The following is a 13,073-nucleotide window of genomic DNA, read 5'->3' as shown; positions in this document are numbered from 1 at the left end:
CTGTTCGTTTCTGGGTGTGGTTTGAAATCGACGGGCCCACGGGCGGGGAACAGAAGAGTGAAGTCGTGAAGAGAGTAACTGCTGGGCGTACCCGCGTTTCACTGCTAATCGTACTTGTTTAACTATAATTCTATAAACGTGAGGTTATTTATACCCCTTGACAAACCAGCGAAACGTGTTGACAAATTTAGGCGTTTAGTTCGAAAAAAAATTTAACTGTAGTATTTTCGTTTTTATTTGACAAACATTGTTCAATCATGGACTAAGTAGTCTCAAAAGATTCATCTCATGATTTATAGGCAAACTGTGTAATTAGTTTTTTCATCTATATTTAATACTCTATGCATATGCCGCAAGATTCGATGTGTCTTGAAAAGTTTTTTGTTTTTGGTGGGAACTAAACAAGGCCTTATATTCGTTTTAATCAGAGTACTAGCTAGTGGCTACAGTTGGTTCACCTCGTGTTAGGTTTTACCCGATATATTAGGGTGTGTCTCTGGTGGCGGAGCCGGCATTTGAAACTTGGGTATTCTCACTTCTAAATAGTCGAATCGGTAGGCTTAAAATATAGTTAATCACACTGCAAGTCAGCAATTTTAAACTAATATTTGCTTTCTAAAATATAAACTTCTAATTAAAATGTCAGTTTCTTTACATGTTTTGAGCCCAAATGTGCGAAAATATTATAGATTATAGCATTATACATTTTATATATAAGTATGTATACATATTTATATAAAAAGTGTACCAAAACAATTAGGTATTGCCAAAAATACTAGAGAATACCCCTAAATACGCCCATGAGTGTCTCGAGCACAAATACCTAACATATTGCATATCCATGAGGCGACGGTGAGAGCCGTTGGATCGTAATCCAACATGAGTCGTCTTCAACCTTCTGATCCGCTTGGCCTTCTTCTTCGTCAACGATCGCACTCTCATCCTCGTACGTGCCCGCACCGCGAGTTCGAGAACCCCTATTGTTTGCAGTGGTCGCCTTCTATCCCTCCCCCTCCGATAACGACAACCTCCCTCTATTGGATGGCGCCCCCACCCTCCCTGGCTTGGCCACCGCCACCGCCGCTAAGGCCCATAAGCCGCCTGGCCTCCTTCCCCACTGTCTAGTTGGCTTGCCTCTACCTGGCGGCGCCCTTCTATGTCGGTCGAAGTTGCAAAAAAGAGGGGAAGAGAACGGTGGAACCCTAGCTTAGAGATCTAGGAGGAGGAGGAGGAGGAGGAAGTACCTCACCAGATCTACCATGGTCGCCGCCGGATCTGCCCAAAGCCGTTGTCCATGGCGCGGTGGGCACGAGGAGGAGCTCGTCGGGGCTCGCAGTCGAGGATCTTGCCAGGCGTGGGGAGAGGAAGGTTGAAGACACTTTGCGGGCAGTGTGTGCGGGCGTGCGCGAGTTAGGGGCAGAGGGCGTGTTAGGGTAGGTGACTAATGAATAATAAGGGAAAACCAGTCATCTGTAGTGGAGTATTTATAAAATGGTTAGGGCATGTACAACACCTTTTGATTGAGCCGCCTATTTAGTTAGAATTTTATAGATAAATCCTTTGTTTACACTAATCAATGAAAATAGACAAGAGCATCATTGTCTCATTCGGCGTCGACACATGCTTGTATTGAAGTAAAATCTTAGGCTAGATGATGCCACTGCGGATCCACAGTGTGGGTAGGAAACATGGTGAGCGTTCCTCTCACTGCTTGTGCACATGGGACCCTCTATCCTCTCCTCCACCCACCTCCGTGACAACATTGCCCACATTCATCCATTTGTCTATCTGTTTGTCATCAGAATAAACAGTCCAAGATGTACATGAGTACATGTCCTTCGCAATGAACAAAGAACCATGGTCCATCATCCCTCGCAAACCCAAAATGGCAATAAGAGGCGAGAAGGAGCAGAGACTCACATGTAGGAGCACCTAGTCAACCCAAATTCTTTGCCACCTCAAAATTAACTTGTCCCTACTATAGTGTACAAATGGACCTGATCTTGGTCATGTCTAAGAGAAAAACAGGAAGGGTGGGTTTGTGGGGGTATAAACTCCTATACCCTTAGGGCTAGACTTGGGCCAGGAGACTTGGTCCATTACGAGACGGTTCGAGGCTTGATCCAACTACTCGGAGTTTCGCACAAGGAAACAAGACGTGGAGATTAAGCAGGATTCTAGTCGGTTAGAATAGGAATTGATATCGCGTTATCTATAGCAATTGTAACCGACTAGGATTAGTTTCCAGATTTGTAGCCCTACCCTCTGACTATATAAAGAGAGGCAAGGGACCCCCTTAGACAATTCAATTCAACACACAACAATACAATCAGATGCAGGACGCAGGTATTACGCCCACACGGCGGCCGAACCTGGATAAAATCTTGGTCTGTGTCTTGCGTCACCATCAAGTTCGTGGATATACCCCAAGGTAGACTGTCGACTAGCTTTCGTCGACAGGGTTTGTTCCAAAATGGAGCTTGGTCATCTTAGAAATGCTAGGTAATATTGGAGATGTTCTAATCAGTGGCGAAGCTAGAGCAAATTGAAGGGGGGTATACTTAGCTGTGGGTGCATAAACATCTTCCGTGAGGAAAGCATATATGATAAAATTTTAGACCTAATCACTAGTTTTATAATTTTTAGAGGGTGCATTTTCACCCCCTAGTTAACATGTGGCTTCGCCATTGGTTCTAATCCTGTGTTCACCTAATCTTAGGCAAACTATGCTTGCCATATAAAGTGTGTATTTTTTTAAGTCACAACTATGGCAAAGTTTGACACATTGTGAGCTTACAATCTGTGGCAAGCCATAACTGAGGTGGTGAATCAAACTCTAGTCTAAAAAAACAATATCATGCTTCAACGATGTTCGGTAAGAAATCGAACATGGACCCTTTTTTTTATTTTTAACCTTTTTCTTAAATCATATATTAGAAAAACACTCAATTTTTTTTCTGTTTTGGCCGTGTCAGTCCATATGGTGTGGCAAAATCATCCTTGCGCGGCATCAATTAGGGTGATAAATGTGTGCTATTTGTATTGGACAAGAGAAATCTTCTATCGGCACATATTCATGTGAAAACTTGTCGTGTCACTTCTGTTTCGTAGGAGCTCTACTTTGCCGTACAGACGGGACAAGACTATCTTTTTATATTAGAATAAATCACAACCTTTTCATACCATATAAATGATTTTTTAAAAGTAGACAATTAGCTTTGTCACATATGTCTAGGTGACGGGGAAAGTTACCTTAACAAAGGGAGTGTGATGATAAGCTTCCATGTAGGCTTCTACACATCATCCGTCCTGAAATATAGTGTAAGAGTTTGACCTCTAATCATGTGAAATAAAATCAGATTTTAATACATTAAGAAGGTAAATGGGGGTTCATGTGTCTATTGTACTCTCCTTTTTTTGTTTTAGAATGGTTAGAATATACTAAAATGATGGAGGTACAGAGATTTTGCCGCGCCACACGATCTGTGGCGGACGTGGGGTAAAAAAATTATTATTTGAAAATAAAAATAAGGTAAAGTTATTTTGAAAATATGATTTTAAAATGGTTAAAAATAAAAGAATCCTAGACATGTCGTGTGTGAAATCTAAAATGTGCTACAAAGAGAGAAGGCCCAGGTCGCCTGCCAGTTTAGGGCTCGTTCGTTTTGAACCGTTTCAAGCCAGAATTTATTCTGGTTCATAGAATCTTATATAAATATAAACTAACTATGCAGCCCGGAATTACTGCTGGACGTCGATAGCCAGGAAACGAACGGGGCCTTACGCGGCTTTACCGTTCACGACAGTAGGCCGAGGTTCTTGGCCTGGCTGCCTGGCTATGCGGTCATGCGGATGCTTTCACAATCCCATGCCCCGGCCGCCCTGCTCCGAGCGATCACTGCGTGCACCAGCTGTCGGGAAGCGCAAGCGCTACACTCACTCGCCTGCAAGCTGGGTCTCGCCTCCGACATGGTCATTAGTACCGCCTTGCTGACCAGGTACGCGAAGCGGGGCCTTGTGGCTCGCGCCCAGAGGGTGTTCGACGAAATGCCGCGGAGGGACGTGGTCGCCATCAACGCCATGCTGGCCGCCCTTGGCGCCACCGGAAGGGTCACGGACGCCCGGGCGCTGTTTGGAAGAATGTCGTACAGGACGCCGGCCTCGTGGAACACCATGGTCACGTGCTACTGCAGGGCCGGCGATCTCACCTCGGCCAGGGACGTCTTCGAGGCCAGCCTCCGCGCCATGAGCAGCAGCGTCGTGTCGTGGAACGCGATGATCGACGGGTACTGCAAGGCCGGGCGGATGGACGCGGCGCGAGAGCTGTTCGACCGTATGGGCTCCTCGCTGCCGGACGTCATCACCTGGAACACGATGATGGCCGGGTACTTGCGCGGAGGGGATCCGGCCTCTGCCATCGCCATGTTCCACCTTCTGATGCGCACGCAGCGGGAGGGGGAGCAGAGGTTGAGACCCACCAATGGCACCATGGCTACAGTGGTGGCCGCGTGCGCGCAGGTGGGGAACTTGGCGCTGGGCCGGCAGATCCATCACCTCATCCAGCAGAAGGGGATATGGATCGACACCGTGCTGAGCAACGCCCTCATGGACATGTACTTCAAGAGCGGGAGCGTGGACTGCGCTCTCGACGTCTTCCGCGCCATGCCCCGGCCCCGCAGCCCCAACCTCTTCTGTTGGAACACGGTGATCTCAGGGCTCGGAATGAACGGCCACGGCGAGGACGCCATAGCTGCGTTTCACGACATGGTCGAGGGAAGGGGAAGGCTGAACGGGAACAGCGTCAAGCCGGACGGGGTGACGTTCGTGGCGCTCCTGTCGGCGTGCAGCCACTCCGGCCTGGTGCTGGAGGCCAGGAAGTTCTTCTCCCAGATGCTACCGGTGTACGGCCTGCCGCCCCAGCCCGAGCACTACGGCTGCATGGTGGACCTCCTGTGCCGCGCGGGTCACGTCGACGAGGCCGCGCGGCTCGTGCAGACGATGCCCGGCCGCCCCAACGCCAAGGTGCTCGGAAGCCTCCTGCTCGACGCCCGCGTCTCGGAGCGGTGGCAGGAGGGCGGTGTGAGGCTGAGCGAGTGGGCGGCGCGGCGGATATCGAGGCTGGACCTCCACGACGGCGCGGCGTACGGTCTGTCCAACGTGTACGCGTCGCTGCAGAGATGGGATCGCGTCGAGGAACACAGGAGGCAAGTGAGGGCGGCCGTGAGACACGCCAAGGGCGCCCCGCGCCGCAAGCAGCCTGATCGGGCTTGCCATGATCTGGCTAGCTCCTGCATAAACAAACTGTACCAACAGAACGTCGGCGGCGGCAGCCGGCAGGCAACGAGGGGGTGTTAGGTCTTGTTTAGATGTAAAAAGTTTTTGAATTTTGACACTGTAACATTTTTGTTTTTATTTGACAAACATTGTCTAATTATGAAGTAACTAGGCTTAAAAGATTCGTCTCGTGATTTACAGGTAAACTGTGTAATTAGTTATTCCTTTTATCTATATTTAATACTTCATGCATGTGCCGTAAGATTCGATGTGACGGGGAATCTTGTAAAGTTTTGGGATTTTGGGTGTATCTAAACAAGGCCTTAGTTGTTGTCGTTGGTAAAATTCAGTCGAGTGACCTCAAAACGACTTGGAAGCCGGGACATACATCGTTGGACTGTACCGCACCGCATGCAGGCCCGGTCGAGTCCTTTGTTCGATTGGCAGTAAGCAAGGCAAAATTAGCATGCAAATATTGACCAGATCAGTGGGTAGAGTCGGCTCAATATGATCGATGGAGTCTGTGCCTACTAGTATCCTCAAAAACCAAATGTCGTCACTGGCTGGCCGGATCCCCTGTCACGCAATGTAAAGGGCGTTTCTTGTTTGAATTTGTGCCACCAATCAAGGTTTTCTTTAGTTGCAATAAAATATACACTATAACGCTTTCGTTTGTATTTGATAAATATTGTCCAATCATAGACTAACTAGGTTCAAAAAATTCGTCTTGCAAATTACAGAAAAACTGTGCAACTAGTTATTTTTTAATCTATATTTAATATCTCATACATATTCCACAAGATTCGATGTGACTGAAATTTGAAAAATTTTATAAAATTTCTTGGGAACTAAATAAGGCCCAACTAGAACAGCAAGCACAGGCGCGCCTAGCTATTGCCGTTGCACGCTTGAGCTCCTATACAGGACACTAGGGTGCGTTTTGGTTTCATGTCTTTTTTCTAGCCTGTTTAAGAAATAAGCTAGGCTAGGCCAAGCCTGTTCTTAACAAGACAAGATAGATTTATATGGTTACATACACATTTAAATTTGGCTAATAAACTGTTTGGTTGGTTGGTTTATATGGATATAGTTACCTATTCTTTGATTCTTTGTACAGGTAACTTCACCACTTCGAGACAATTTCTCGAACACTTGATAAGCAGGTCGGTTTCTTGGCTGATGCTATCAACTTCCAAGTTTGCCAGGCTTCAGCATGTACAGAACACAGGATATGCAGTCGATCCGATTTGACAGTCCAAGACTTGGAAGAAGTCTATAGAGATACACAATCAAAATCTGAATTGCCAACGGAAAGCAGATACTATGATTTGTTTTGGGGCCGTCTTACAGAGCATTTCGGAAACTGAAATTGAAATTGCCAAGGGAGTTCAGTATTACAGACAAACTGAAATTGCATTCGGAAAATAAAAAGGCAGAGCAATTGCAATACTCGTGCTTCTAATTGCACATTGGGATGCGACATTTTTTTTTTGAAGAAACAGGGATGCGGCAATTTTGAGGAGGCACTGCTGGGAGTAGCCGCGGCCGCAATTCATGCTTTCCATCCCCGTCCCCGAGCTTGTGCTCTAGTTCTTCATACCACTGTACCCGAAGGTCAGGCCGCGGTCGCCGCTATTCCGCTTGCCCAACAGCACATCGACTTCCTCCTCCCCATCCTCGTGAGCTCGTGTTCTAGCGGGCGGACTGCCGGAGCATGGCGCCCGACAAGGGTGGGGGCAAGCATGGAGGTGCGCAGAGGGAGGGAAGCCAACTCGGAACCGGGAGGTGTTCGTGTGGCGGGAGCAGGGGGTGGGAGCACGCTCGTTGGCGGGGAGTTCGCTGCCACACTGCAGGCCTTCTTCGGCGCGAGTTCCTGGCACACTGGGCGGTGAGACAATGGGGCGCGAGTCTAGCTCGGACCTGACTCCACGAAAACGGACAGCCCCGCCGCGTTCTTCCCTAGGCGGCCTTGTTTTAGTTCGCGAAAATTTTTCGATCACTTTCGTTTTTATTTAATAATTATTATCTAATTATAGATTAACTAGACTTAAAAGATTCGTTTTGTAAATTATAGATAAACTGTGTAATTAGTTATCTTTTTAATTTATATTTAATGCTTCATTCATATGCCGCAAGATTCGATGTGACGAAGAATGTTGAAAAATTTTGAAAACTAAATAAGGCCTTACTTCCACATCAAAATCCAAATTTTTTCAAGATTTTCCGTCAAATCAAATCTTTAAATGCATACGTGGAGTATTAAATATAGACGAAAATAAAAACTAATTGCATAGTTTGGTCGAAATTTACTAGACGAATCTTTTGAGCCTAGTTAATACATAGTTGGATAATAATTACTACAAACAAATGAAAGTGCTACAATGTCCCGAAATTTTTTCGTTCAGGAACTAAACATAGCCAGACTAAGGGCTTCTTTTTGGCTCGCTGGAGCCTGGCTAATAGGTTTGTCCAGCCAACTAAACAGATTGAAGTTGGTGCCTAGCTAAGGGGGTGTTTGGTCAATAGGTATTATAATATTTTCGTTTTATTTGATAATTATCGTCTAATCATAGACTAATCTAACTGATAGCTAGGGAACCAAGTAGGTCCTAGTTGGACAAGACAATAGGGAGGCTGGATCACCACTTTACCAGTGCCTCCAACAATTGCTACCTTTCAAATTTGGACAGCGCTATACCTAATTTTTATCGTCTCCAGCAACGAGACCTAAAAGTGAAATCTTCTTGTAAATAGATTTCGAGTAAAAAGGATACTCATTATATTTGGGTTAATATGCCTCTTTTAATATTAAAAATAGATTTTAAGGTACTCTAAAATAGTTCTTGTATTTAGATACTCTATGATATAATATTATACTAGATTTGGGTGTCGTTTATCAGCCTTATCTTGACTCAGTTGACTAGCAGACATCCGTTCTCTTAGGCCAAGGCATAGGCAGGTGATGCCGTCCTCACTTTAACTTGGTCATGTTTGGCTGGCTGCGAACCGGTGATCTGTGATGGGTCATTGGATGATGGCCGTAGAGAGCAGGAAGCAACCCGTTACAGCAGTACCACGGCATCAGGTTCCCACAGGCTTTGTTTAGTTAAAAAAAACTTTGCAAAATAGATATTGTAGTATTTCGTTTATATTTGATAAATATTATCTAATCATGGAGTAATTAGGCTCAAAAAATTCATCATATAAATTATAAGCAAACTATATAATTAATTATTATTTTTTTTATCAATATTTAATGTTTTATACATACGTCGTAAGATTTGATGGGACGGAGAATCTAAAATTTTTAACAACATTTTTTGGAACTAAACAAGGCCACAGACCAAAGCACATGACGCTAGTACACAACAAATGTGAACTGCGAAGCACGCGTGCTTCCCCTGTAAATCCAGGCAGGTAGACGGGGTCGCGTTTCCCCTGTAACCCGCACCCTTAGCAGCCTGCCAGCTGTGCACACGTTTTAGGATTGATTGAGATTCCGCGGGGTATGCTCTGCCCCGGCGCGGTGGCAACTCGCAGCCGCAGCTGGGCACCGTCGCCACGGGCGGCGATGTGCAAGCCCAGGGCCGGCTCCGACACGCTGGCGTCGCAGCCCGCGGCGACACCTTCTCACCGCCGCTCCTCCTCCTCCGCCTCCGCCAAGCGCCGTCCCGCCGCGACTGGGATCTCCTCTTCCTCCCCCTCCACGTCCTACTCGGGGGCAGAGCCATCCGGCGCCGGCACGGGCACGGGCACGGGCACGGCCAGCGCGCAGCGGCGCGGCACCACCTCGTCGTCCTCCACCTCCTCCGCGTCCTCCGGCCGCGCCTCCCTCGCCGCGGCGCGCGCCTCGCTCCCGGACCCGCCTGTCCTCTACCCGTTCCAGGAGCTCGCCGCCGCTACCAACAGCTTCCTCGCCAAGCGCGCAGGCGGGGCCGCCTCCACCGCCGCCTACTGGCGCTGCTCCCTCCGCGGCCGCGACGCGGCCCTTTTCCAGCTCCAGCGCCGGCCCGGCGCCGCGGCCGTGGACGCCGCCGCGCTTGCCAGGATCGGCAGGTACCACCACACCAGCCTCGCACGCCTGCTGGGCGCGTGTCCCGCAGGCGCGCACCTCTACCTCGCCTACGAGCTCCCGCCGGGCGCCGCCACGCTGGCGGCGTGCCTCCGCAGCCCGCGCAACCCGAGCTTCACGGCCCTCCGCACCTGGGTCTCTCGCGTCCAGGTCGCCGCCGACGTCGCGCAGGGGCTCGAGTACGTCCACCACCACGCAGGCGCCGTCCACGGCCGCGTCTCGGCCTCCGCCGTGATCGTGTCCGACCCGGGCCTCCGCGCGCGGCTCACCCACTTCGGCGCGGCCGAATTGGCGGCCCCCGCCGACGCCCGTGAGGTCGGCGACTCCCCCTACGCGGACCCGGGCACGAGCGAGCCCTCGCGTGAGGCGGATATATACGCCTTCGGGGTGCTGCTGCTGGAGTTGCTCTCCGGGGAGGAGCCGGCGAGGTACCGCTTCGACAGGGGCACCAAGGAGTTCCAGCGGGTGTCGGTCCTCGAGACGGCCGCGGCGGCGGCGGCGGCGGAAGGCGGCGTGAGGAATTGGGTGGACAGGAGGCTAGGGGACTCGTTCCCAGTGTCGGCCGCGGAGAGGCTGGTGGAGGTGGCGCTCCGGTGCGCAGCGGGGGAGGATCGGCCGGACATGACGTGGGTCGCGGGGAAGGTGTCCAAGGTGTATCTGGAGTCCCGGGTGTGGGCGCAGAAGCTTCAAGTGCCCACCGAATTCTCCGTGTCGGTGGCGCCACGGTGAACCGAAGCGCCGGCACGCACCGACATCGCCGGCGGTAAGAATTGCGATTTTTTTAGGTGGTAGGAGTAGATTGGTAGTAGTGGGCTAGTGGCCAGTGCGGTTGGGGAAGGTAGGCAAACCAAAATTTGTTGAAAGATATTGAAATTCTTGTGACATTTCAATATTTCCAACAAAATGTCTTCGTTTTGATGTAGAACATTAACGTCGCCGCCCAGGCGCCCATAATTGAGTTTCTATCGCCACACTGAAGGTTTTGTGCGCACTTTCTGCGTTCATACAATTGCAATAGAACAAAGAAAAATAGTACAGGTTAAAAGCGACTGCACTACCGCCCGCCAGCGCTTTTGTACTTTTGTTTGTTGAAGAAAAGGCAGAAAAGCCAGCAAGGCGGTGGCTCGGATAGCTGCCTTTGCATAGGGCCCGGTGGTGAGGCTTCGTCTTCGGCCCACAGCTGCTATTTGTTTCGACCTAGGAGATAGAAGCCCAGCAGGCCGTGTGTAAGGTTGAACGTTTGGTCTGGGCTGATTTCTGAATTCTGAGGCTGTGACGCATATTTCGTTGAACCCTATGGAACCAGTACAGGGCCGTTAGGAACCCGTTTGCACTGATGTCAGCAGGATGTAAGCAAGGACGCACCGTAGCAGACACCACACGCGGAAAGCAGTTTTTTGGTGCACCCCACGTCCCCACGCGACGCACCCTCGCGTCAGCCGTCAGCGTCACTGCTTCCGTCGGCGGATGCATGAGCCAACACTAATACTTTGATATTTAGGTTTGGTAAAAGAACTTAACATTTTAGGATTTTTGACAAAATCACAAAATTGAGAATCCAACAAGTTAGCAAAACTAGTTGGCAAATTAGAATACGCGTGATGCCAAATGATAGAGGACTTAACATATTTGCCAAGTGAAGAGGGAATTTTGCCAAACTTAAAAAAATATCAAGTAGTTTTGCCAATTTGTTGGAGACTATTTTTTTTTTATTTTGAAAAAAATCTTAAAATGTCAAATACTTTTACCAAACTGTTGGAGTTAACGGGACCAACCAAACAAAGTTCTCCGGTGTCTGGGTGCCTGGGTGCGTTACCATCAGCGATTCGATCACGCGCGTGGTGGGTCCGTATCACTTGGCATATACTCACACTATCATAAAATTCCTAATATTATCCCAAATCACTATTTTAAATTTAATATAAATATAAATATTTATAACTCTTAGTAAGTGTCATTGACTTGTCATGAAAAATATTTCAATATTAATATATATTGCTCCCTTCGTTCTCTCTCTTAGCACGTGAGGTAGTTTTACAGATATAGAGGAACTATATGGAAACGAGGCAGAAAATTAATGAAACACCAAACTTTGAGCCGACATAACCTTGTTCGTTTGAACTTATCAGCCGAATTTGCCACCCATTTAGCAGTATTTTTCTCTCATAACAAATCAGCTAACAGTACTTTGTGTTATGGCTTATCAGCCATTAGGGTTTTTTTTAGCAAAGAAAATAAAACACCCCTCCAACAACTTGGTAAAACATCTCCTTGCAAATAAGAAGTTACTAAAATTTCTCTCCAATTGATAACTTTCATTGCTTGATAGAAACTCCGTATTTGCCCTGGTTTCGAGTTTTCTCCTCACTCCTACCCCTCTCATGCGACCGTGCATTGTTTTGCTTTTCTAGTGCAAGTCTTGGTGTTCCAACTCCTACCACCGTTGTCTTGACCGCTGCCACCCAAGGTACGCGCTGGACCATCGCAGACTCACCAGGACGTCACCTAGCCTTGTCGGGGTGCCACTGGCCACAATCACTATTGTTGTGCTGTTCATAGCCTGCCCCTAGACATACCCAACAATAGGGACAACCCTACTCACAATGGTGTTGCGTCAGGCTAGGGTTTTTATTCTTTCTATAGTTGATGAACAACACATTAGTACCTAGAGTGAGATTTTGATTTTATATGGCAACTTAAATTTCTCGTCTTATGGACACTACAAGGATTGGTGCTTTACATGACAGGTTGCATTGGTCACAGATAGTCGAAAACACGTCATGATTAACTTATGATGACGATTAACGAATCCGTCATGTATCTCACGTCATATATTTACTAGAGCAATTATACCCGTCATCGATTGACATGTTTTTTCGTCATGGGTCACTAGCCAGGAACAATAGAAACAGGCTCATTGTGATGAATTGGACCGTCATAGAAATTGGTACAAGTCATCATTTGCCATGTCACCATGAATTTAAATTTAAATTTAAATTTAACGTATTCAAATTTAAATTGACACAAATTCAAATTTATTTTTTTATCAAGCATTCAAATTCGAATTTGAATCACCACATTCAGATCATCACAAATGGTTACTGGAACTCACGACAGGTCATCACCAACACAGCTCAAGATACATATAAATAGAGGTCCAATGCCATAACATAACATAATTCAGTTACATAGTCTGCCATAGAACTGCAGATGCATACACCATGATCACAGATGTTGCCACTACTGTCAAAAGGAAATAAACAGCATTGCTGCTGCAGCTGACAGATCATGGTCACAAATTACCAAAAAACTGTTCTTCTTCTTTGTTTTCTTAACAAGAACCTCACAGACAGCCTGCTCCACGTTCTTTGGCTGCTCACCATCATCTACAGCAGCATTTAGCTTTTCCTCCATTTCGACCTAGCATTGGATGAAACACTTAAATCAAGGTTCATGACATATCTGAACTTAATGTATTAAAATTTTCGCTTTACTTACAATAACTGATTGAACTTCAGGAGTAAAGCCTTTCTTTTTGCTATAGTGGCAGTCCTTAAACACATCCAGTGCATTAGGTGGTTCGTTTTTGTACTTCTCTGCCTGAATATAAATTGAATCAAAGGATAGTTTCAAAACTAAGCAATTCACAGAAACTACACAGGAAGCATTTGACAAGAACAATTCACAAATAATGCACTGAAGGAATTCACAGAAAATGCACAGAACC

At 47.4% G+C, this 13,073-nt stretch overlaps 2 protein-coding genes across 2 annotated transcripts; both read left to right on the top strand.

The window, feature by feature from the left end:
* LOC8070778 (pentatricopeptide repeat-containing protein At3g29230) lies at window positions 3,643-5,442 on the top strand. Its single transcript, XM_021449177.1, has one exon. The coding sequence runs from the start codon at window positions 3,847-3,849 to the stop codon at window positions 5,353-5,355; it is 1,509 nt and encodes a 502-aa protein (XP_021304852.1). The 5' UTR covers window positions 3,643-3,846; the 3' UTR covers window positions 5,356-5,442.
* On the top strand, window positions 8,548-10,391 carry LOC8070777 (chitin elicitor receptor kinase 1). The gene has a single exon (XM_002438009.2). The coding sequence runs from the start codon at window positions 8,783-8,785 to the stop codon at window positions 10,073-10,075; it is 1,293 nt and encodes a 430-aa protein (XP_002438054.1). The 5' UTR covers window positions 8,548-8,782; the 3' UTR covers window positions 10,076-10,391.

Source organism: Sorghum bicolor, chromosome 10, assembly GCF_000003195.3.
Source record: "Sorghum bicolor cultivar BTx623 chromosome 10, Sorghum_bicolor_NCBIv3, whole genome shotgun sequence".
Taxonomy (NCBI): Eukaryota; Viridiplantae; Streptophyta; class Magnoliopsida; order Poales; family Poaceae; genus Sorghum; species Sorghum bicolor.
Note: the sequence above shows the minus strand (reverse complement) of the source record. Positions and strands in the feature narration are given on the sequence as shown.

Coding starts and splice junctions, on each gene's coding strand:
- LOC8070778 (XM_021449177.1), top strand. CDS start 3,847: ATGCGGATGCTTTCACAATCCCATGCCCCGGCCGCCCTGCTCCGAGCG.
- LOC8070777 (XM_002438009.2), top strand. CDS start 8,783: ATGCTCTGCCCCGGCGCGGTGGCAACTCGCAGCCGCAGCTGGGCACCG.